Source organism: Ochotona curzoniae, unplaced genomic scaffold (genome assembly GCF_017591425.1).
Source record: "Ochotona curzoniae isolate NIBS_2020 unplaced genomic scaffold, NIBS_Ocur_1.0 contig_1274, whole genome shotgun sequence".
Classification (NCBI taxonomy): Eukaryota; Metazoa; Chordata; class Mammalia; order Lagomorpha; family Ochotonidae; genus Ochotona; species Ochotona curzoniae.
In genome coordinates, this window is record NW_024465023.1 from 20716316 (window position 1) to 20742937 (window position 26622).

At 41.2% G+C, this 26622-nt stretch overlaps 1 protein-coding gene across 1 annotated transcript; it reads left to right on the forward strand.

Moving 5' to 3' along the window:
- Nucleotides 1–2069: 2069 nt before the first annotated feature.
- LOC121171443 (ferritin heavy chain-like) lies at nt 2070–21256 on the forward strand. The gene is made up of 3 exons (XM_041003148.1): nt 2070–2073; nt 3994–4025; nt 20702–21256. Exons 1-3 carry the CDS (start codon nt 2070–2072, stop codon nt 21254–21256), a joined length of 591 nt encoding a protein of 196 aa, XP_040859082.1.
- Nucleotides 21257–26622: the final 5366 nt, after the last annotated feature.

A 26622-nucleotide genomic window follows, 5' to 3' on the forward strand; every position in this document is an offset into this window, starting at 1 on the left:
ACACAAAAATATACAGAGAATAATAGTCTTGTCTCAACAAGCCAACTGTATGTATCACCATTAATGATAATACATTTTAGATGTTGGAAAAATTCATGGGAAGATTACTTTGTAATGGTAGCTGAATTTAGCCTGTCCTAGCTCTAGGAAATTGACTTAAGGGTGAGGTAATACCTTAGGTAAACAGTTTAGGAAGTGTATCCAAATTGCTCAAAGTGCTTTGCAGACATGAGCTAATTCATCCTTGTAAATAAGTTTGTGTAATTGGATTCACATCCACCGTTCCCTTTGAAATTATCTCACGGGTGGCAGTTTATTGAGGGAAAGGTGCTGGATAACAAAGGCCTATCCCAAACCTCATGGCATCTTGGGAGGCCCCCGAGACAATCTTCAACTTTGGAAGCCAGACATCCTGGTTGGATCATATCACTTTCCTGCCTCTGCCTGCTGAGGTTTCCGAGGGAGGAAGCAGCTGTTGGGGGGCGGGGGGGGGGGGGGAAAGCACCTCGAGGGGAAGGAGGTGGTGATCACCATATGCCTTTTAAAAACATCCTGAGACCACACAAATTTGGGCCACTTCAGCAAGTACCTCTTTTGAACATCAGAGCTCTCAGGGAACATTAAGAATTGAGATCAGGGAAGGTGCTCACTTTGACCTTGGCCTTGTGGGGCAGTGGCCAAACTATCCTCATAGTACTCCACTCTGAGCAGACTGGTACTGTCACTGGTGGGTGCTGTGGTGTTCACCCAGAACCCTAGAGAGATGCTGACTCAGAACTCAGGCCTTCTCTGAAATTTACTCCCAGCTAAAGGTGGTTTTTTCTAGCCAACACTTGCCTCACCCCCAACATGCAGTCTACATTCTTTTATTTTTTATGATGATTACATGGTTGATCAGGGTGGGAGGGATCAAGGTTTAGGGGAAACTGGGTGAACTTATTTTTTCCAATTGTTTCTGGGGGAAGGGGAGAGACAAGGGGTGAAACCTCACACGACTTTCCAAATGTCCCAGTACCCAGGGATGAGGAACCGCCACCTCATATCAGCCCAGGGTCTCAATGTGTCCATATTCTGAGGGTTCTGTCTCAGTGGTTTGGATAGTTCTGAAATGCTGCCATTTTCACCAATCGAAGGAGGATATCACCCTCCCAATGTCCATTGGCTCCATTCACACAGATTTTTTGCTGTCAGTGTTTGACTGGAGTAGTTGTAGAGTTCGTTCTGTTCTCCTTCTATTATGACACCAAATAAGCTGCCATATTTTCCTTTTACAACAGGGCCTGTGTCCACTGTTCCTCTTTTTTCACTAAGGCAGACTACATTCTATGGCTGCCCAATAAGAGGCAGATATGGGGCCAAGTGTCCTTACTCCGAAATAAGACAAGTCTGAAGGACTACGGCCATTGCCACCTCTAGAGCTGCACACGGCCCTGCTGGGGAGGCTGAGGCACGGTCAAGCTTCTCACTCTAGCCAGCCCTGTGTCCTTCAGTGCCTCACTAGTTTCCCTCCCTATGGAGCTCATCAAGGAGCTCCTTAGACCCTACTCACAGTCAGTTTCCAGGCGTCTTAACAGAAGGGGCCCTGTTTTAAGTCAGTGCCTCTATCTGGAAGAGTCTGAATGATAATTGTACAGGCTTACCTCATTTAATTCTTTAAAATTTTTATTACCTATAATTAAGTCACCTCTGAAGTCAGTACTGACTAGCCCTGCCCTTTGACTCATGATTATAGCAGACAGGGCCTGACGCCAAAAAAGGGGTTTAGTTCAGAGAAAGCAATTATCCAACTAGAGCAAAGCTAGCAAGTTTAGCATAGGACACAAAGGATTGTCCATGTATGAACTCCTGAGGCAATTACTGGCAAATAAGACCTAAAGAGTGAAGCAGGGAAAGAAAGTGATTGATGGATATCAGCGAATGCAGCCCCAGCACCTAGAGAATAAGCCCTGGAGACCAAGGAGGAAAACACACAGCTTCTTCCTCAGGGAGCCCAGTCTAGCCGGGAAACAAACTAAGAAACTATTATTTTAAAAGATTTATTTTATTTTCTGAAAGGCAGAGCTGTAGAGATGGGTAAGAAAGGGAGAGGGGTAAGAGAGAGAGAAGGAGAGAGAGAGAAGGAGACAGAGGGAGAGGATGAGAGAGACATTAGTCTTCTATCCATTGATTCACTCCTCAAATGGCCAACGGTGAGCCAGGCTGAAGCTAGGAGCCAAGAGCATCTGCTGGGTCTCCCACATAAATACAGGGGCCCCAGCACTTGGACCATCCTCCACGAACTTCCCAGGCTACTAACAGGAAACTGGATTGAGAGAGGAGTAGTCAGTACTGCAGATGGAAGCTTAATGTGCCATGCCACAGCACTGACCCCAATAAGCTATTTTTAAAAGCATGATAAACTCAGCATGGGAGAAAGGCTACCATGTCATTACCTAGCAGTAACACATAACCCTGTCAAGAATTAAGGCAGGAGCAAGAATTTCACTTAAGGAACAGAGTAAACAAAGAATTAACAATCAAGAACTTTAAGGAAGTTCAGCCAAGAAAATAACAGCATGCAAAGCAAAAGAAGGAATTTGCCAGAGATGTTCTATTTGATATGCTGAAAAACCGGAAACAGCACAATGCTCTACAATAGGGGAATGGTAATAATAGAACATTACAATGCAGTTAAAATGAAAATTGTGAAGATTACACCCATTTGTGGAAATGTGAAATAGATTAAATAAGAAAGGCAGACATTTTATGTGTTTGCTGAATTATCACTACAGAAAAATATGGATCTTTACAAATAATGACAGAATTTTGCACCAGAGTCGGCACTGTATGTAACAGGCTAAGCCATTGCCTGTAACATCAACATCCCATATGGGCATCAGTTCAAGTCCTGGCTGCTCCACTTCTGATCTAGTCCCCCTTGGAACATTCCTGGACAGGTAGGGGAGACTGGTCCAACTGCTCGAGTCCCTACACCCACAGGGGAGACTGACAGGAGTTTTTGGAGGCTATGACCCATTCCAGCTCTGGCTACTGGATCCGTTTGGGAAATTAACCAGAGGTTGGAAGACCTCTCTCTGTTTCTTCTTTCCTCACTTTCTCCAATTCTTTTAGATAGATAAATATAAATAGCTAGTGATTTATCAATTGATGATCCGGTCAATCTTTAAAGGAAGGAAGGAAGAAAATTATGCACCAAAGGAATGGGAAAGTTACGTTTCCTTTCTCCCCATATCCCTTTTGGCTGGTTAGGTTAACATTTGTGGCCTAATTTTAAGTCTTCCTTTCTGTTATGAAAACTTTACCTTTTGGTATATCTATCTCAGAGTGTTTTTATAGATAGTTCAGGGACAGAGTCTCACACTCTTCCCTACAGTCAGGAAAAGTAGCATAATCATCCCAGGAAAGAGAAGGTCTGGAAACACCACATAAGATACACACTTTAAAATTTTTATTTACTTGAAAGGCAGTGTTACAGAGCGAGTGAGTGAGAGAGAGAGAGAGAAATACGAATATCTTCCATCTGCTGCATCACTCCCCAAATAGTCACATGGTTGGGGTTGGCCATTCTGAAGCCAAGAGCTCAGAACTCCAACTGGGTTTTCCATGTGAAGACGGGGCCCAAGCTCTTGAGCCATCTTCCAGTGCTTTCCCAGGTACACTAGCTAGAAGCTGAACAGCTGAAACTCAAACCAGTGCGTGAAATGGATGCTAGTGTCACAGGTAGCTGCTTCATATGCTGTGTCAGAATGCCAGCACCAAGATATGTACATTTTTAATAAACAAAGTCATAATTTTTGGTACAGTCTTATTTTTAAAAAAATAATCTAGCCACAGATTTTAAAAATGTGATTCTTTGATACAGTAATTGATTTCTAGGGTTTATCTAGTAGTTTGATGATAAATGCTTGACAACCAGATCTCTGTGGAAAAAATGCCTGTTTATACAGTGTGCCAATTTCCATGTCATAATATTGCCACTATGGCTAATTCCAGATTACCAATGGGACCTCAAGAAACATGAAAAGGTAGGTCCACACAAAGACTTGCAAGCAAATGTCCATTGCAACATTACTCCTGACAGCCTAAAATAAGGCACTGTGCAGATGTCTATCAACTAGTAACAAGAGAAATAAATCAGGATGTACCCATAACCTGGAATATTACTGAGCACTAAAAAGCAATGAACTATTGACCAATGAAACCTCATGTGTGTATCTCAAAATAATCATGCCAAGGGAAGCAGCAAAGAAAGACCATGCACTGCATGCATTTTATGCAGCACTAGAAAATGTTAATTATTGTGACAAAAGGCTGATCAGTGGCAGTTGAGAGATATGGATGAACCTGAACTTGAACTGATGCCTATATGGGATGTTGATGTTACAGACGGAGGCTTAGCCCTTTACATACAATGCTGACCCCGGTGCAGCGTTATTCTGCATGTTCTGTCGTTATTTGTAAAGATCCCTATTTTGATTTCAATTACAAAGAGGCAACAGTTATCTGTTGGAGTGGAGGGTACTGTTCATGATTTTCACTGTTGTGATGATTGATAGATACAGGTATCCACTAAACCTAAGACTCACACCCTTTAAACTATGTGGCACCACATGTCAGTCATCCCTTAATATGACTGATTTTTAAAATTATGTAAACCTGTTTATTCAAAAGAGAGTGATCTTCCATCTGCCTGATCACTCCCCAGATGCCTGCAGACAACTGGTCAGACCTCAGCCCAGGTCTTCCACATGGTGGGTAATAACCCATTTACTTGAGCCATCTATCACTTGCTGCTCCTAGGATGTACATTAGCAGGAAGCCAGAATCAGCACTGGACTCTAACCTAGCCACTCCAATATGGGCACCGCAAGCATCATCTTCACTGCTGTACTAAATGCTCACTCCAAGATTAAGTTTTTTCACAAAACAGCTTATATCCTCTTTGCTCTCCTTCAAGTTCTCCTGTACCTAACCAATTTCAAAAAGCTAACACCTGTACCTTCAGAACCCTGCTGTTGTGCTGCCGAAACCTACACTGCCCTACCAGCTCAGTTAAATTACCTAGCAATTTCTTCCACCTCTCTGGACATTGACCCATCTCCTAGGAACCTTTAATGCTCGACAACATGAGGGCATAAATGCCCAGATCTCTTGCCCCTTTGCCAAGATTATTATGCAATTAATTTTAATGTTGGTGGGATTAAGTTCTGGCTGTCCCTGGTAGTAGCTGGTCTAATAATAAACCCAATGACAGGTTATCTTTCTTTTTATCACTGCCTGCTTCCACGTGCCCAAAGAGACTACATGCACTGTATTCCTGCCATGGTCAGCTCCTAGAAGAGCCCAACACAGACAAGGTCAAACCTTTAGTGAAGTTTCCCCCTAGAAATTGGAAAGAAGAGATTGACTTGGAGATTTGAATCCCAACACACAGCCCCTCAGGCCTCTTTGAATTAAGGTTTATTTGGCACAAAAGATTTTTCACAAAGAAGGATCAGTAAGAAAAACAAAAAAACACTGAAGTCAGTCAACCTAATGCTTCTTACATTATCAGAAGAACAGATGAACAAGTTGCAGGGAGCAGCATCATTGGTTAGAACGATTAAGACATTTGCGCATTTGTAAAAACAAAGTAAGCAGCCTTTCCTGGTGCATCATCCTGTCCTCAGATCTGCAGCAAACATTTCTTCTTACAGAGCACTTTATCTCAGTGGAAACTATTCTATGTGCTGGGAACGTGGAATTATAGGGAATAAATAGCAGCTTTGCTCATATAGAATACATATTCTAAGAAGAGAAAATAGACAATAAACATGATAAACAGAAAACCATGTGAAAATATTCCATTATGCTTGGATAATTTAACTTGGATAACTGGAAATAAGGGCAATGGTGTACTAAGGCTGACTAGCTTATTCTTCAGCAAATCTCCTGCACCATGGAGAGGCTATCTTCCCTGCCATTCGCATTGACCATGTGAGCCAGTTTGCACAATGGCAGTAGGGGACATTGTGTAAGTTTTCAGTTTAGCCCCAAAGAGGATTTAAGATTTTCATTGGTTCATCTGGGAGGCATTCCTCATCTGAAACTGAGATATATGAGTTTGTTTGTTTTTTCCTTCGGTAAGTTCTTGGGAAATGCGCATTGTTTTTAATTCCATTTTTCAGGGGCATAAAGGCTGGCTGCTTTAAGTCATTGACTTGTTAAGTAGCTCGTTATGAAACACTAGCAATAGCCAACTGATGCACAAGTTCCAGAACATCTCTGAGAAGCAGCTGTGTAAGCTGAGATCTGCGCTGTAAGCTAGTCCAGTGATGGTCATTGCAGGCAGGGAGGCTAATGCACACAGATACACAGGCGCAATGGGGCAGACAGATGTGGCATGTTTAAGGAACTGACAGACAACATGTGAGGCTAGATCACACGGGCAGCTAAGTGAGAGGCCAGCATAACACAAGATGGCAGGCGGAATCAAGCAAATGCCAATGGACAGAGGACTTTGCAAACTGGAATAAGGAGTATGGCTTTCATTCTATCTGCACTGGCAGGCCCCAGGAGGATGTGAACAATGCATCAACAAGAGTAGATTATTTTTAATAGATCACTCTGGCTGCTGTGTGGAGAATTCAATAAAAAGGACATACATCTTTTTCTATTATATCAGGCTGCAGTTTCAGTCAGATCTCCCTCAATGTAGTTTTTGATCTAACAAACAGAACCAAAGTCTATATGCCAATGTACATTTAAGTGGTGACAGACAACTTGATAAAATACACATCAGAGTAACAGTTTAAGATATTGCTCCACTCATATGAGAATGCTTCAAAAAGTGCATGGAAATGGAATGGAAAGATTTATTTTGGTGCAAAACTTTTTGGAAGCATGCATACAAGGAATCTTTAAAATTTACAATCATAAAAAAAATCAATGCGTGGATTTCAAATTTCTCTTTGCACTGAAAAATCTTTTAATCTACTTGTTTATCAATTTAACTTTCAATTCTGTAAACAAGGATGTGGACTATCTGGTGCACAGACCATATAAGGCCTGTAAGATCATTTGCTTTAGCCTTGCCAAGGCAACAGTAAGTATAACTTGAAATTCAATAAAGTTAGTGGTGGTTAATTTTTAAGTTGATAATCATATATGACTTATGAATTATGTTATAAATATTCAAGTGCTCCTTGGCAGAAAGAAGTTCCAGAACCCTATCAAATGCATAGAAATTTTATATATCTATGGAGTACAATGTGATGTTTCAGTATATTGTATAATATCTAATAAGGATAAAAAGAGCTGCCTTTAAATATTTAATATTATAAATTAATGGTGAACACATCAAAAGTCCTGTCTTCCTGTTTTCCCAGGCACATACTGAAATAGTGTGTATATATATACACAAAATCTACTATGTATATAGTATATATACACACTATATATATGTACTATATATACACTATATACCATATACACATATATAGTATATAACATATAGTATCATACATATATAATATATATAGTATATATATAGTGTATATAGTATATAGTGTGTATATATATACTATGTGTGTGTGTATATATATATATATTCCAAACTACATGATTTGTAAAACCAATAATTCATATGCTCACAAATTTCCAATCTGGACAGGGCATGATGGGGACAGCTTGTCCCAGTTCCCTGTGGAATCAGCTGGGGAGGCTTGACTGAGGATTTGCAGATTGGATTACTTCAAGAGGCCCTTCTGCATAGAGCTGGCAAGTTGGCACTGGCTCTTAGCCAGGGGTCTTGGCTGTGTTCCATGAAGCCCAACTGGCTGCTTGGACTTTCTCAACTTGGTGGCTGAGTGAGTGTTCCAAGAGGACAGGATCCAATATGTGTTATAAATCCCCTGATTTTTAAGAAAAGGCTTGCTATAATAGTTAAGGGGAACAAGATCTGTTGACTCATAACAGATCCACTTTTCAAAATAATTCCATTTAAAATAATTACATAGACTTTCTTTTAGCACCGATGACATTCACCTTTTTACAATGTATTATTTTCATAATTAAAATATGTAACCTGTAAACAATCATGCTATAAATTAACAGCATGTCATAAAAGTGGTTGCTCATTTTTAAAAAAAGATCAGAAAGCAGAAGGGACCAAAAAAAAAAAGATAAGAAAATACATCATCTCTAAGGGCATTCTAAGGCAAGAAATCAGACAATGGTAAGATTTTCCCCTTTTTGTAATGCAAGTTTCACATTCCAGTGAGTACAGAATAAATGCCAACTTCAAATTTGTAATGTGATATTGTGCAGAATAAATGGAAAGCCTATTTATTGGTCACCATTCTATCTTTGTCCCTTTTTGCACATCTGTCCTTTTCTCAGTTTTGCCATATCTGATTCAGCTCCTTTCACCTGCCAGCACCATGCTGACTCACTGTAGATGAGTAGCAGACAGTGTACTTCATGTCACCACCTGTTTGCCAGGGGTTTGGCCTCCATCCATCAGAGCATCATGTATTACTATTAATTCTAAGTGGACAAAGAGGGAGCTTTGGTGCAATTGTGCCCTGACACTATCATGACAGGATCTGTTAGCCAGAGATAAACTAAGGAAAGATGGGCCAATCCCATGTGAAGAGAGAATCAGACCCCATTTGTAGATCTTATATTCTCCCTTGAAGGAAGTAAAGTTAGGGTAATTAGGATTGAAATCCTCTGAATCAATCAACTAAGGTAGAGGATGCAGTCCTTTAGCCTTCCCTGGGGAAATTAAGTAATACTTGAGGAAAAGATATCATGTATCTATTTTCTATATTAGAAAAATCAAAGCATAACTGCCTACTATAAAAACTGTTCTAAGTACACAGTTTGATGACAACAGCACTACATGCATGATTCCAATCAAGTACTAGACTATTTCCATCTTCCTAGAAAGTTCCTCATGTCCTTTATCAGTCTCTCTGCCAAAGGTAACCCCTTTATGACTTCTTTCACCAGAGCTTAGCCTGACCAATTTTTGAACTTCATATGATTAGAATCATATATATTTGGGTTTCTTTCATTCAATACAATGTTTTAAAATCCATACACACTACTACGTAATAATGATGGCTCATTCCTTTTTATTACTGAGGAGGGTGTAATTGTAAGAACACATCAGAATTTATCTAGTCACTTGCTGATGAACATTCAGGTAATTTCCATGTTAGGGTTATTATGAACATTCTTATACAATTCTTTTTGTATAAACATGATCTAATTCATACTCCACATACTTGGCCGAATTTGTGTATCATAGAAAAGGCCCATGTTAACCTGTTACTGTCCAAGTGGTTGTACTATTTTACATCCTCATGATGTCTACACCAATATTGTATATTGTGTTCTATTCATAATAAAGTTAAAGAACATCTCAATGATAACACACAGAATTTAATCAAAATACAACAAAATATCTCATCCAACTCATCCAGTGATCGCAACGTGTTTATGGAAATGAGATCTCACTGGTCTGGATCCCTGTGGAACAATGATGAAGGAAACTTCTTAATGACGCACAGTGGACATCCAGTACAGGCAATACCTTCACTGAGAGTGGTTGTCACCTTAGTGTTGTGTCCTAGGCACTTCACTTGCCAAACCTTAGTCCTGGTCCAGAGCAGGAATTCAGCTTTCACTGTGTTAAGCCCCTGAGATCTGGTGGAGTTATTGTTCCTGTAGCACACTGCAGCCCATGCTAAGGAGGACACACTGCTCCAATGCATGAAAATGAGAACACACAGATTCCGTCACCACGAGCTCTCAAATGGGTCCAAGCATTCCATGACCCACAGACTTCAGTTCTGAAATGACTTCTGTTTTTATTTGTGAGTTAGCCATACAATTTTTGCAATTCAAACCTTTTAAGCAAATTAAGTGAATTTGTAAATAGTACTATATGTGTTGGGCATGGCCAAAACATTAAAAATGAGAATGATAACCAGATCACTGAGTATTATTCTACCAGTGTAGGGTGATTGTACATAAATATAAATGCAGAGGGTAAACAAACTGGTCAAAATCCAAATCAAATTCCTACCATGCCCTTCTCTGTGCACATTTTATGTGGTAAATTTCCATTAAGAATACACATATAGACCCCCCACAAAATACCTGCTAGAATCAAATCAAGCTCTGCGCGCATAGTGGCAGATATAAGCAGCTCTGTCAACACAACACAGAAAGCCTACAGTACATTCTGTTGTAGTGCCTTAGATACCTGCCTAAAAGCATTTTTTTTTTGTCTTCAAAATTACCACCTAGTTAAATAATATGTGGTACAAGGTTGATTTTTTTGGAATGACATCATCCTGATTAGCTTTCAGATCTTTTTTTGGGAAAAACAAAGTAGTTTGCCATTGCTGCAAAAACTTTAGCTATCTCAGATCATTGTGATGACTGGCATATCATGCAGCCTTAGGCTGGGAGATTGTCCAGGTGCTAGGAGAAGAGGCCTGATAAAGCTAATACAAAACTTAAGCTGATGGCTTAGTTAGCTTCAGGCAGAGAAAATCTTTCATAGACATGAACTATGCCTACCATTGAGGTCTCAGGACAAATTCTGTTAAATTAGCCACAGAGGAGCCGAGATAAGCACATCTACAGCTCTCCACGAACCATTACTGCTAATGGAAAAATAACTCCTAACACGACCTCTTACTGGTTCCATCATTTCTCCAGGGCCCTGCCTACTAACATTACACATCGTTCCCTAAGATATTGCTCTAAATCAGAATAAATGCCCACAGAAGAGCTTAATTTTAGCCACAGGTCCTGGACATCTTTCTAAAAATTATGTTGGTTGATCCCTTTCTCAACTAACTTGTTACTGTATTAGAGTTACTATGGTACAGAACATCTTTTTTTGGATGATTCAGGACTCAAAATGTTAATGGAATTGCAAGTCATTATCTTCTTCCCTCAATTGCTTGTTCTCCCACATTGCCTGTCCCAGGGAATGGAAAATGAAAGCCAAGACCTGGTAGTCTTGTATCTTATCCATATCCATCTTCAAATTCTATTCATTTTTGTCTTAATGGCATTGGTACCCCATCCTTCTCTGTATTTCCCTTGCCACTGTCTATTCCGCATGCCTCTGTTTTCCCTCTGGATCAATGCAAAATTCCCAAATCCTCCTTTTCTCTCTGCTATCATAACCTCCCTTCTTATTCCTTTGCCTTGCCCCTGCCATCCACCCCACCCCTGCCACCACGACACTCATTCATGCCAGAGTAATTTGCCTGAGACAAGAATGTGATTTTGACACTTCTCTGCTTTAAAAACTCCCAAGCACCACACTGGATGAAGAATAAGTCCCAGGGCCAGCCTCCCAGATTTTCAAATTTCTTCTGAGAGACCTGCAGTTCCCACTCCATTCACATGGTTATCCATCACAAACTGCTTCTAATTCTCTGTACACGCCTCAGAGTTGAACACATTCATGCTTTTCTAAATGTGGGCTCACTCACTGGAATACTGCTTCCCCCAAGCTCACAGGCTGGGAGTTCCTCCTCACCAGCTCTAATTTCACCTCTCTAAGGGCTTCCCTGAGCTCGCTTCACCTCCCTCTTCCTTTCTTTGCTGACTGTACTGGTGAAAGTTTCTGATACTATTTCAGTTGCATTTGCTGCACAGCAGCTGCCTTTTTAGGCTTTCCTACAAAAATGGTGATTCAACACCAAAGCTGTTTTATTACATCTCAGTTTTGTGTGTGGACAGTAATATATACCAGATAGAGCTGAGGGTCAGGAACGGTCTAAACGGCTCACTCAGCTAACTGGCAGTTCGTGTTTCCTGTTGTTTGGGAACTCTATCTCATTTCTCCTCCTCCAGTTCTTTAAAAAAAAACATTTTTATTTGAGTGGCAGGTAACAGAGAAAGAGAAACATATACACAAAGAAATGGAGAAAGACAGATCTTCCATCTACTAATTCACTCCCCAACTGGCCTCAATGCTGAGAAATGGGGTAGACCAAAGCAAGGAGCTTCTTCCATGTGCAACATGGGTGCAGAAGTTCAAGTGCTTGGGCCGTCTTCTGCTGCTTTCCCAGGTTCACTAGCAATGGAGCTTGATCAGAAGTAGAGACAGCCAGGACTCCAACTGGCACCCATATGCAACCCCAGTGTCAAAGGCAGCAGCTTTACCTGGTAGGTCACAATGCCAGCCATGTTTTTAGCATTTCATGTAGTTTTCTCTTCCCACAGCAAGTATATAAAATCTATTTTATTTTTGATGATGTTTGCATAGTTAAGAAGGATGCATGCCCATATGGACCCCCAATTAGGGTGAGGAGGGTCAAGGAATAGGGGAAAGTGGGTGAGACTACTGTCTCCAATCTCCTTTTTCTAACGTACAAGATTTTTAAGCAGAAGGAAGAAAAAGTACCCCGCCTCTTGGAAGTCCCAGAATGCCATTTCTACCATATTCTATTGGCAAAGTGGTAACTAGCAGAAACAATAAGAAATGAGAAGAAATGACTAAAGTATACATGGCAGAGAACATTTGCATGTGCTCACAGAAGATGGGACGTTCCTGCCTTTCCCAGTCTCCTTTGAAGTTGGTGTGGGCTGAAGTATACAGGATTTCTTAGACAGTAAAGAGCAAATAGGGAATCTCCATGCTGCTTTCCCTTCTGTGTATCTGGAAGTGAAAAATTCTAATGTGGTGAAGCTTCAGAGCAGAATTCAGCCTGGGTCTGTCAATTAACCACTGGTAGAGAGCCATACAATAACCACACACTTTTGCTGCCTCTGACTATCAGATGAGAAACAGATTTTCTCCAGCTAGAGATTTCAACACATACAGGTTTTTTTCAAAAAGTTAATGAAAATGTGTATTATGTACAGCCTTAAATTTTTTTACACTAAGCTAATACTAATTTGTTTTAGCATATCTGAATAGAACTAGTCTGAGGCATTAGGAAAGGTAAGACCCCTTGGTCTGAACAGACCAACTTGAAATTTGCTAAAACTGAATCAAAAACAAACATCAAATTTACAGTGGAGCTTGGGTGGGAAAATGGTGAAATTACAGATGTCTTATAAAATGTTTCTGTGGGTAATACCACACAAAAAAATCAGCAGCTTACAAATGGACAGTTTGTTTTATAAAGCTCATTCATTTTAAAAACACAAAGAAAAAAAGATTTCCTATCGATTGTTCATTCCAAATATCCACAATGCCCAGGGCTGGGCCAGGATACAACCAGGAGCCAGGAACTCCATCTAGGCTCTCCTGTGTGTGGCAAAAGACCCATGCACTTGAGCCATCATCTGCTGCCTCCCAGGGGAGGCACCAGTGGAAAGCTGTATCAGAAGTAGAGGCAGGACATGAATCCAGGCACTCTGCCGTGGAAGGTGCATCCTAAGCAGCAGCACATCCAACTGTACCACCGTACCTGCTCCTGCTAATTCATTTTAATAAGGGACAAGACCATTCACATGAATTAATTAAAATATTAATTTTATCTGTGCTCTAATTGAAGTGAACTAAGGATTTACAGCAGAAACAACAGCCAATACCACAGATATCTCGGCTAGTTCAGCTTATGCAATTCTGACCAAAAACTGACAGTGCAGCACTCTCCACAATGGATGCCAACATTGTTGCACCCGGCTCAGCTGGATGGGAATAGTGCTTTCGATGGAAATTTTAAACAAGTGGGGTCAAGACCTTAAATATTTCTTTGAAGAACTGGAACAGGTGATGTAACAGAGCTCTATCCGTAGGGTCCCAAACATCAATCAATCAAAGCAAAGGCCACCCAAAAGTGGAAGTACTCCAGCCAAAACAAAAGCAAACGGCCAGGAGCAAAGGTCACAGCAACAGTTCTCTGAGATGCTCACAGCGTTCTGGCTTCTTGACTCACAAGAGGGCCAAAGAATGTCAGCATCTGCTTACTAGGAGAGTATGTTCTGAAAATAGGCCAAAGGTCTAGCAGAAAAACACCTGGGAAAGCTTATCAGAGTCCTTCACCACCACAGCCATGCACATGCTCATTCTCATCAAGCAAATGGGATTTTGAGAGATTTTGTAGGAAATCATTAACATATACCTTACACTCTGGATCTGGATCCTTTTGACTTTTTGTTTGCTAATCATCAAAAAAAAATCTTTAAAGGGAACCTGCTCTCTTCAGCTAATGAAGTGAAAAAGGGCATTGCCATGGTTTTACACTTTCAGGATCTAAGGGCCAGCACTGTGGCATGGCATGTTAAACTGCCACTTACTTGCAATGCTGGCATCCCATATTGGAGCATCAGTTTGAGTACTGACCATTTCATGTTAGATTCAGCTCACTGCTAATGGGCTTGACAAAGCAGATAATGATGGCCCAAGTATTGGGGCCCCTGATGAAGACCTAGATGGACTTTGGGGCTCATGACTTAGGACTGGCCAAACCCTGGTTGTTGTTGCCATTTGAGGAATAACCCAACAGGTGGAAGATCTCTCTCTTCTCTCTCCCATTCTCTGCCTTTCATGTACATAAAAACAAATATTTTTTTATAATTCAGTATCCTTAATCTTTAAAGCTGGACTACACAAATGATATCTTGAACTTAGTGGGACTTATGCTGAAAAAGTTTATACTTTCATTTTTCTCTTAGTCCCATTTGGACAAGCTATTTAAAGTCCCCTTCTATTTGTTGCTGCAGCAAACTTTACCCTAGCCTGTTAGATCTAGTGTTCTCTATGAAGGAATTAAATGCCACATAAGATGAGAGATTTTTCAAAAAGTTCATGAAAATGCATATAATGGATAATGTTTTTAGTTTTTTTTTTACATTAAAAACCCTTTAATTTCACTTTATACAAACTTTTTTAACTGCTCATGTACAGATTATCATTCATCCTCTATTTGGAAAACATAAGCAGCAAATAAAATTGTAAAATCTACTGTTGGCTATTTGCAATGGAAAGTTACATCTTCCTTCCCAGGGTTAGATAATTAAGAGATGTCTAATTAGTTATCACCTATAATTCCTTTTGTACATTCATTGGGCTCCCTTACACAGGGCTGTGTAGAACATCTTGCAGCAGCTTTAATCAAGAGCAACTAAAGGTAGGCAGAAAAGGCTAACACTTTAACTGAAACAAATATTCCTTAAACTTTCTGAAACTTACATATTTCCTAGTCAGACATTTTTTAAGATTTATTTTTTATTGTCAAGACAGATCAGATTTATGGAGAGAAGGAGACACAGATATCTTGTATTAGTTGGTTCACTCCCCAAATGGCCACAATGGCCAGAGCTGAGCTGACTTGAAGCCAGAAGCCAGGTGCTTCTGCTGGATCTCCCACGTGGGTGCAGGGTCCCAAGGTTTTGGGCCATCCTCTATCACTTTCCTAAGGTCATAAGCAGGGAGCTTAAAGGGAAGTGGAGCAGCTGGGTCATGAGCCAGCACCCATATGGGAGCCTGGCATGTGCCAGGCGAAGATTTAGTTACTAAGCCATTGCACCTGGCAACCCCTCTGCCCCCATCAGACTTTTAAACACACAGTTACTAAAAAGTAGAAAATGACTCTAATTACTTCCAGGTCCGTGATCCTCTTTCTAGTGGGTACACTAACTAAACAAAAATAATCAAAGGGTTAATTATCCAAAGAAATAAAGGAACGAGAAGCTGGAGAAATCCACTAGCTGGATTTCTGCCTGGTGGCAGTTCCATGCAGGTCATTATTTTGTTGCCAAACAGCATCTTTATTTCTCCTGTTTCTATAATTTTCTGGCCTGAAGGAATGTCCAGCTGCACACTTGTTTCTGGGTCCCCTGCATTTCTCTGGTCATGCATTCTAAGCCCAGAACACCTGTTCTTTGCAGTTAATGCAGTGAGCAGCATTCACAGAAGGCCTACCCAGAGACTGGTTCTACTTCAGTCAGGGAGGGAAATCTACCAGAGAAAGAGGGATACTTCCATATCATCTTCCCAAGCACAGAAATGGGAAGAAATCCTTCACTCTCCCACTGTCCTCACATCTGCCCACTGAATCCAACAAAAATCATAGGGTTTAGGAGCCTAAGCCCGCAGGACATGCAGGTAGTAGCCACTGAGGGACGCGAACAGACAGGGCCTAGGACTACAGAAATTTCCCCCACACTGAACAAAACTCGAAAGCACTAACCTTACAGGCAATTTATATATTACTGGATTAATATCAGCCTTCGACTTTACGCAATCAGTACATACAATGGGAAAGTCTTGGCGCAGAGGCCTTTGTTTTGCTCCTCAATAAAGAAAATGGTAATTAATTTTTTTCCTCCAAAAATCAGATCAAGGAGGGATAACAGACATTTTTCTTCTGCAGACTGTAATGAGTACAGGTATTAGACATGTCTCTAATGTGCAATAAAATAGAAGCTGCAACAAAAATGTCCTCTGATCCTCATTCTAAAAAGCTGTCCTATTGCAGGAACAAACAGAATGGGTGAGAATGCCTTTGCCTCTGGTCATCACTTAAAAGCATCCTGCTCCAGGTGACAGAGCCCACACTTGTGGGTACTGTACAGCCTCAGGATCTGTGGCCCCAACATCACTTGCAGTAGTATGTGTCCTGCAGAAGTAAGGATGGGGGATCCTGCCAGTGGTTCCACAAGCTCAGAATCCCATCTCTTTCCCAGGGTTTAATTTACCCAGATCTTGCATCAGATCTTCAGATTTTCATGGAATCTGTCAATGTTCCATCTCTCAAACCTCTGTTGACTATTTGTGTTTGTCGATTTGCCATTGCCATAATGAAACGTCGAAAGCTGGGTCACTTACAAGGAGGAAGTTTCATTTAGCTTAACAGTTTTAGAGACTCAAGGCCATGAGGTTGGCCCTGGCAACGACCTGCGACAGATGGTACCACAGTGACAACAGTATATGCACAAGAGGGAGCTAACGTGGTAACAGATCAATCCACAAATTGGGATCACTTGTTTTCTCTTTTTAAAAATGTATTTATACAGGGCTGGCACAATGGCTCAATTAGCTAATCCTGTACCTGCAAGCACCAACATCCCATATGGGCACTGATTTGTGTCTTACCTGGCACACTTCCTGCTTGTGGACTAGAAAGCAGAGGAGGCTGATCCAAGCCCTTGGGACCTGCCCCCACATAGAAGACCAGGAAGAAACTTCTATCCTGACTTTGGATCAGCTCAGCTCTGGCTTTGCAGCCATTTTGAGGAGTGAGCCAGCAGATGGAAGATCTGTCTCTCCTTCTCTCTATAAATCCGCCTTTCCAAGAAAAATAAATCTTCAAAAACATATGTAGAGAACAGATTTCATGTATTTCACATGTACAGTTTTAAGAACATGATACTTCCCACCCTCCTTTGTTCTTCCTTTTTGGTTCTTTTAAATTTAAAATTTAAAAATTAAAAATTTTTACAATAACATACATATAAATTACTTCATAGTCACAAGCTTAATCCTCCACAATATAAAAAATTCAACAAGTACTAAGTACGGTAAAAAAAAAAAAAATCACTTCCTCAGAAAGTACAGACAAGGGTTATAAACAATCACCAAATCTCAAGATATCACCGCGTTGGTGGAGTAAGGGTCCTGCACACACACCCACAGCACTGCTTTCTCTGCCTGGAACCTTTCACCATTCCCTGTTTGTCAGGTGGTTCTCCTTCTCTACAGCTGTGTCCTGGTTCCTTTCACTTTACTGCCCATCCCACAGCAGGCACCAGGCCAGCCTCAGCTCCACAGTGGCAACACTGTCCTTTGAAGGAGGGTCTCGAGTGGCCTGCTTTTCTCTGCCCTTTGACTGGGTTTTGTTGTTGCTTGCAGCCCCGGGCTGCCTTCTACTCCCCTTTCCTCGGGCATGCTATTCTTTCTCAGTCCACATCCCAGCCAGAAGTGTTAGGACTTTAGGCTTCAAATGATTGTCTGAAGTTATATCTGTGCTAAGCAAGTTGTAAGTGCTTAATTAACTAAGCCAGCTCCTAGAGGCATTTCTATCACATGAATATACATATACATTAATATAACATATAGACGTCTAAAATATTTAAATAATGAAGAAACCAATAAGATGTTAGAAATTAAACTTCAAAGAACTGATATATAAGCAATAAATAATGTTGAAAAAAATGTACAAATAGGTACAAAATTAGTCAAAAGTTAATTGCAGGCCTGACACGGTAGACTAGTGGCTAATGTTTTCATCTGGCATGTGCTGGAATCCCATCTGGGCCCTGGTTTGTGTCCCAGCTGCTCCACTTCCCATCCAGCTCCCTGCTTGTGGCCTGAGAAAGCAGTAGAGGACAACCCAAAAGCCTTGGGACCTTGCACCCTGCAATGGCTCCTGGCTTTCGATCAGCTCAACTCCAGCCATTGTGGCTGGTTGGGGAATAAACCAGTGGACAGAAGATCTTCCTCTCTGTCCCTCTTTTTCTCTGTAAATCTGCCTTTTCAAGAAAAATAAATCTTTTTTTTTTAAAAAAAAAAACTTAATTTCATTCCACTAGACAATTATTTTATATCTGTAGATAAAAATAATTTGATTACTAGTTTTCTACAATTGGCAGTTATAAGTGGCTCAAAGACAATAAAAGATATAGATAAACCAGAAGAGCCCTCTAAACAGGATATCTACTTTTTAAGGCTCATTTTAAGGCGTTTTACATAAATACTGGAACAGAAAGAAGGCTTCTTCCTTTCCTCATGGGAATCCACATCTAGCATAACTAGCACAAGGCTGGTGATGAGGTAGGTCAGGTACGTTTGCTTACAGAAACCCAAATGTGTGTTTGCTTGATCTCCAAACCCAGATGGGAGACTTACTCCTTCTGCCTTGTGTAACAGTTGCTACTCAGGGTGTGGTCTTCCATCACCTGAGATACTGGTCACATATTCATATTTTCAGTCTCAGTCTAAATCAGAATCTCTAATTTTTGTAAGGCCCTGGCACTAAATGACTTACAAGATATCCCACACTTATTGATGAAAAGAACTAATATTGTTAAGACATCACTACCCTCCCAACACATTAACTACAGATCCAATACAATCTGGCATGTTTTCTTTCCTCAAACAAATTGACAAGTTCATGTTATAATTCATATGGAAATTTAAGGGGCCCAGAATAGCCAATGTAATTTTGAAAAAGAAGCACATTAAACTGACAGAACAGAGTAGGAGTCCAGAAATACTAGGGTCACTTGACTTCTGCAAGAAGAGCCCATGGACCATTCAGTGAAAAGAAGAGTAGCCTTCCCAACTACTGGTGCTGGTACCCAACTTCACATCACATGTGGAAATAACTCAAAATGCATCAGATTTCAATATAATAGCTAGAGCCTTACATTTCTGAAAAGAAAACCTAGGTGTAGGTTTCTTTGTGTCATTGAATCAGGCAATGATTTCTTAAATGACATCAAAACAGATGTGACAACAACAAAAAAACACCTCATCATAATTAAGAAGTTTTGTTTCAAAAGAACTATTAAAAATAGAAAAGACAACAGAACCATCACAAATTATACATCTGAAAATATTCATATAAGTCACATATATGGAGACACATATCCATAATATTTGTGAACTCCTAAAACTCAATAAAAAGGTGAACAGTTCAGTTTAAGAATGGGCAAAGAATTTGATTAGTCATTTCTCCAAAGAAGATAAAAACCCAACATGAACCTGAAAAGAGACTCAACATCATTAGTCATTAAGGAATTGTAAATCAGAATCACAAACACCATTTTATATCCATTAAGATGGCCTAAAGGAAAAAAAGACACTAAGTATTGGAAGTCTCATACATTGCTGGTAGGAGTATAAATACAACGGTTTAGTCTCTTTAGGAAACAGGCCAATGGTCTTGCAATTTGGAAAACAATTTCTGAAAATGTTAAAATATATTTAACCTATGACCCAACATCGTTGCTCCTAAGCATATGCCCAAGAAAACTGCCAACACATATGGGTACAGAAACCTGTATGAAAATGTTCATAGCAGAATAAGTGATTACAGCCACAAAATGGAAACAATCCGAATGCCAACTTGTAATAGGACAAATAAAATGTGAATATACATACACCGAATGCTACTCGCAATAAAAAGATGAAGATTCTAAACTTTATGCCAGGTGACAGGCCATACTTAAAATTCATATACTTTATAATCTCATTTATTTCAAACATCCATAGTAAGCAAATACGTAGAAATAGGAAGTAGATTTGCAGTTGCCAGATGTAGAGAAGAGGCAAGATGGGGAGAAGATTTCACTTCACAGTGATGAAAATATTCTGAAATAAGATTTTTCATGATGTTTGTAGAACATAATATAGTAAAACCCATAAAAATTTATACTTTCAAAAGGTAAATTTTGAGATATAAATTATGTTTCAAATTGGTAGTAATTTTTAAAATGTGGTCTTGAGCCATTCAATGATTTAAAATGTGCCTCCATGCTTGTGTCCCTGTCCACCCCACTCCCTCCTAACTGTTGGAATGGTCCAGCTTTCTACTTCTGGTTACATCATAACTGGCCCCCACACTGCAGTTCTGACCTGTGGTGGCCTTGGAACCAGACTTTCAGCAGTCTCACACCGAGCAACTGCTCATCGTTGGGGGCACCCTGCCACCGCCAGCGCTGCTGTTAACTTCAGTGCAGCCCACATGCCCACTCTGCCTTTGTGGAATTGTTCCTCACACCCTCATAGCCTGCACTGCCCACCCTGGCTGCCTCACCTTCGCAGGTGCGCCACAATTACCATCCCGAGTGTGAGACTGCAGTGGACGTCCATGTCCAGCTGCAGCTCTATGCATCCCACCTGACCCGGGCCATGGCCTTGTACTTCGACCGCAACTACGTGACGCTCAAGGGCTTCGCCTGCTACTTCCTGAAGCGCTCGCTGATCGAGAGGGAGCGTGCAGAGAAGATGGCCAGAATGCAGAACCAGCGTGGAGGCCGCATCACGCTCTGCCAAGTGCCCGCGCCTCAGCCCAGCCACTGGGACAGCGGCCTGCACGCCATGGAGAGCGCCTTCAAGCTGGCCAAGAGAATCAACCAGAGCTTCCTGGACCTGCACCAGCTGGCCACTGTCAGGGACGACCCCGAGCTCTGCCACTTCCTGGAGACCCACTACCTGCACCAGCAGGTGCAGCACCTCAAGGAGCTGGGAGACTACCTGACCAACCTGCGCAGGATGGGCAGCCAGGACAGCCGCATGGCCGAGTATCTCTTCGACAAGCTCTGCCTGCATTGCTCATACTAAAGTTATATGGTTCTTGAAGAGAACTGTGTAAAACCTTCACCTTTGAGAGCAGGGCCAATCCCCAGGCAGGTTTAAATGGGGCGTCCAGGTTTTGCCCCAACCCCCATAGGGCAAAAAAGTCTTCTCTGTGTTCTCAGGGACCACGGTACTGGTGTTCCCTTCTAAACTGTGAGGCTGCGGGGAGGGGGCTGCCATAGCAAGTTGGGGATCTGGGGGAGAGCAGGGCACCAGTACCTCGCTGACAAGCTCATCAGCTGCAGAGCTAACAGCAGATGAGCCTCAGGCTGCCTTCCCATAGCCAAGGGCTTGACAACTGAAGTACAGCAAGACTTTGCAATTATGATTACTTTGCACGTCTAAGTCCCTGTATCCCCATCATTGTGTTTTATTTTTCTGATAATCTCAGAAAATAGCAAGGGCAGGTATCGTGACTGTCTTTAACAGTGAGAAAAACGATAACCCCAGTAGCAAGAAATCTTGGACTGGGGACCTGAGCACGGATCTTCTGCTGCCATGTGCCATGTTTTTTTGCTGGTGATTGCTATTGTTACCCTGCAGGTATATGAATGGGCAAAGGAAGAATGTGCGGGCAGACTGGGAACCCGGCCAGCCAACCGGCCCTGGAAGGCAGGGAAATCCCCAGCACTCTTCCTGACAGCCTGGATCACTGTAGTCTCTCCCCTAATTACAGGTGTGCCTACCAGGCCAGGGTACAGACGGCTTCTAACTCTCAGCCCAAGTACACCCTCGAGCCCCTCCACCCCCGGCTGCCGCCCGTCTCAGGCTTCCTTCAGCCACCCAGGCAGCAACAGTTAACTTAGCTGGCACCGGATACCCAAGAAGTTGTTGGCCTGGGAACTCCCAGAGTGTACCAGCTACCCAGATGTCTCCATTGTGAGTCGCTTTTCAGGCACACTAGGTAGAGGGGACAGTGGCACAGTACATGTGCCTTCAGAAGCCCTGGATCTTTGCCATGCACACTGCACTGTAATTTGCGCAGTAAACCACTGCCTGCTGACCCCTTTACCGAAATCACAGATAAGCCCAGACTCGTTCTGTATTGGCTACGAACACTCCTCCATTTGTTTTTTCTTTTTAGTTTTATTTGAGGGAGAGGGAGTGTGTCCTTCCATCTACTGGTCCACACCACTACACACTCCCCCAAATGCCCCCTACCAGCCATGGCCAGGCCATGCTGAAGCCAGCCACTCAACCCGTGTCCGTCACCTGGATGGCAGTGTCTCAACCACCTGAGTTGCCAGCAATGCTTCCCTTCCCTGTGCAGGCATTAGCAAACAGCTGGAATTGGGAGCAGAGCCAGCCCTCAAAATCAGGCAGTCAGATGGGGTCCAAACACCCCATCGATGCCTGAACTGCTAGGCCAAGCATCCACCCCCAGGCCTCCTCTTTATCCCTGTTCTCCATTTCCTGTGATTTGGAGAAACTTCCCCAGAATTATGCAATGAAGTCTAGTTAGAACTACATCCTTTAATTTTGCCTAGAAACACAGGATTTCTTCACCTGCATGATTCAAAGAGAATTGTAATTACACTCTAGCACCTATTACAGGCTACAACTTGTAGTGTCACATTTCACAGCACTTCTGTAAGAATCCCTGGCAGGGAAGTCTAGATACAGCAGCAGTTCAATTGCTTTTCTCTCTTGTTCTGCAAGAAAAATGCCAGGGCTCTAAATCTCCTCCTTGGGCTCAGTTTTGGGGGTTCACAAGCAATCTGGAAAATGTGGGACAGCAGTGGAAAGCAGACATTTTCACTGGTTATGCTCAGCCCTTGCACTTTCCATTGTCTTGACTTTGTCTAGCACTACAACTGTTTTGCCACCCTTTCTTGCTCCCGACCCTTCAGAAGAGGTGAACACATTTTTTTTGGTGGGTTTGCTGCCTTTCCAATCCCTAGATAATGTGACCTGCAATATTTGGGAATAAGCTGTGACTTGGTCTTCGAGCCCTGCAAAATACCACCATGAAACACACAGCTGGGTGATTGTCAGTCATCGGCCATGCTCTGTTGCTTGGGGGAATTATGTCTGAAACGGTGACTGTTGCTATGGGTACTGGAGTTTCAGTCAATGATAATATCAGGACAGACTAAGGGGAAATGGTAAAAATGATAACTTCATCTCAGGCTCAAACATGGATTCAAATTAACTATGTTGAATAATTTACCTCTGGGGAAAAAATCTTCACCCTATCACAAAGGGAAATTTCTTAATAGATGGTTGTCACTAACAACTTGTACTTCGTTTCCCAGAAAAATAGAGAGGATTTTTTTCCCTCAGAAAAGTGTGACAAACAGTACAAAGCACCCAACATTTCTCCTGAATCTTCTCTACTCTTAAACTTTGCTCTATATTTCTGATTTTTAAATTTTCCTTTAATTTTTTCCACTTACTAGCAATTCCAGTTTCTTTTCACAAGCCCGAGAGACATATCTAATCAAGTATTCAGTAGAGGAAATCATTATCAGTAATCTGAAAAGTGATCCCATGCTTCAAATTTTACAATAACAAAAAAAATCCTATTACAAATGTGATATTTAGGGTGTTTTTTTTTTATAGTCCTGAGCTGAACTTCAAAGGAATATTGATGCAGAATTTGCTTTGGGAAAGCTGAAGTAAAGGGTGAAACAAAGGTATCAGCAAACTGTTAGGCCATCTAGAAGGCGAAGAAAATGTATTATGCTTTCATTTCCTGGTCAATGCAGACCTAGCAATGGAATAAGCTACATTGACAAAGGAAAGCAATAATGGTAATGATATACTATTTTTAAGAATTGTGTATCCACATGATTGGCTTAAGTGGTAAGTAGCCGCAAAGACCAGAAAAACAGGATCTTAAAAAACAGATTTCCTTTTGCATTTGTAAGCTACGTATGCAAGCTTTGGGAGAGTCTCCCATCATATTCCGCTGTTCCCTAGAGCATGGGTTCCCCTCCTCTCCAACACACGTTTTAACACCTTTAATGTTGGAGTCTATAATATTTCACAATATATGCTGGTCATTGTCTGGGCATGTACTTCACAACTCAGCAGAGTGGGATCCTCAGATAGGAAAAATCCCTAGAGACATCAGAGGCGTTACTGTTCTAAGAAATACTGCATCACCAGCATGCTTGAAGGCACAGAAGAGGATATTAAGAGCTGCCAATGATTCTGAGAAGTGATTTAGAAGAGTTGAAATGTGACTCAAAAGAAGTTACAGCAATATTTGAAACACTGTAGTGTGTCATCTCCTTGTGGTATGTATGCCCAAGAGTGATGAACAAATTATACCTGTTGAAAAAATTATACCTGAATAAGTGTATAAAATAGATCTTAAAATATGAATAGAAACATCTAACAAAAAATCTAAGGAAAAAGAAAACATTTTAATTGATAGTGTTTTTCCCCCATGGTACCTAAAATAATGGTGTGTCTTAAAACCAATGTGCTGGATTAAGCAACATTTCATTGTTGCCTAATCCAACACATTAATCCAATGTATTACAAAATATACATTACTTTATTGTTCTATTGTACAGAACTATAAGTCTTAAGGTCATCTCAATAAGGCTACTAGAGTTTCAACTATTAACATGCCAGGAAGGAGAAAGAAAGAATGCATAAATGTTATGCAGAAATAGGAGTAACGGATTGAGGTACATTGATAGGAAGGACAAAAAGATGATAAATTTAAGTACAATGAATGGAAGTTGGTCTTTCAGTTAAGGCCTGTTGGCTTTCTGAAGCATCGGATGACTCACGGGAACAATGTCATGGAAACATTTATTTTTCTTTCCCTTCCAAAGCAGATCCAACAGAGGTTCCAGCCAGATCCATCTGGCACTGTGTTTTGCTTGGACTAATATTTTTAATAAGCCTCTGATTTTGGAATAAGTTTAGATTTTGGATTCTAGCTGCAAAGATGATTCAGTTTTTTTACCAAGTCATTTATCAAAAGTAAGAAATTAAAATTTGCACATCACTTTTAAATAAAAACTGTGTCCAGTTGCAACCAGCTTTACCACTGATGGCCTCTTCCTGTTTTCAGCTTCCAACCAAGGATCCCGCATTGCACTTAATTGTCATGTCTCCCTGGCATCTGCTACCTGAATTTTGTCTTCTTTTTCATGACCTTGGCAGTTTTGAAAAGTATTAATCATGTATTTTGTAGAAAGCTTCTCAGTTTGAATTTTTCTTTTGCGATTAGACTGGGGTCCTGAACTTAGAGGGTGATGACCACAGAGGTGGTCTTTTTCATTACATGACACATCACAGGGGTTGTATGACACCAACACGACCTGGTACAGTCAATGTTAACTTTGATCACTGATCCAGTGTGGTGCTGGCCAAGGTTCCCCACTGTAAATTTGTGGTTTGTCCTATTTCCAAACTCTGCTCTTTAGAGCAAGTCATTCATCCCATTTATCCCTCAAGAGTCATGGAAGAATTTAGTGCCACCTCCTGGATGAAGAGACTATCTACCTATAATATTCAACATTCTTCTGTAAGGAAAGCCTGTATCTTTGTCTCCACTTAGTTATTAAGTTGTTTACATCTAAAAATGGACTCAAGGGTATTTATTCAATACTTTGGGCTATAATACAAGACTGTGTTCACTATCTTTATCTTGTTCTTTAACTTGTTGCACATTTGGCCAATGGGAGCTCCTCCAATTTCATCCTGTGTCCTTTTGACATACTGTCAATACTATGTGTGTGGCCACACATGTGCACGCTCACCACATGCTTACTCTCTGACACTACAAGATGCTCCAGACTGATCATGTGTTTTTCCCACCCCAGCCCTAGAAGTAGCCATTTCCGCCAAGACTCCTAGTTCCTTTAATTGGGCAAATGGTATTTAAAAACCAGGATCTTGGGAAATCCAGCTTTTAATTGGGAAATGTCTCGTAAAATTATTTCTGCCTTCTTTTCAAAATACTGACTGGGAACTCAAGGCCCTGTTTCCATGGGAACCTTCAAGAGTTTCAGCTGCCACCTTAGAGCATATAGATTGTCCAGTTCACTACTGTATGTACCATTCAAGCAATGCAACCTAAGTACTTAAAGTACAACTCTATTGATTTATTATCTGTTGGGCCCTGTAGGCGTTCACTTTGTGTTGTTGTTCCTCAACTTTCTGTCCTTGGTACCACAGAGAGAGGAGTCAGACATTTGATATGAAGATGACAGGAGCCCATTTCATGGGTTGAGCTCCTCTGTCTCTTGACCTCTGATAGTATTTGAGAGGTTACCTCTGGGTCCTTTGTCTCTTCTTTCATTGCTGTGTAGCAGCCGGAAGAATTTGGGTTATACTTTAGCCTGCAGAGCTGTCCCTGTCTCATCTTATTGTTAGCCAAATATTCA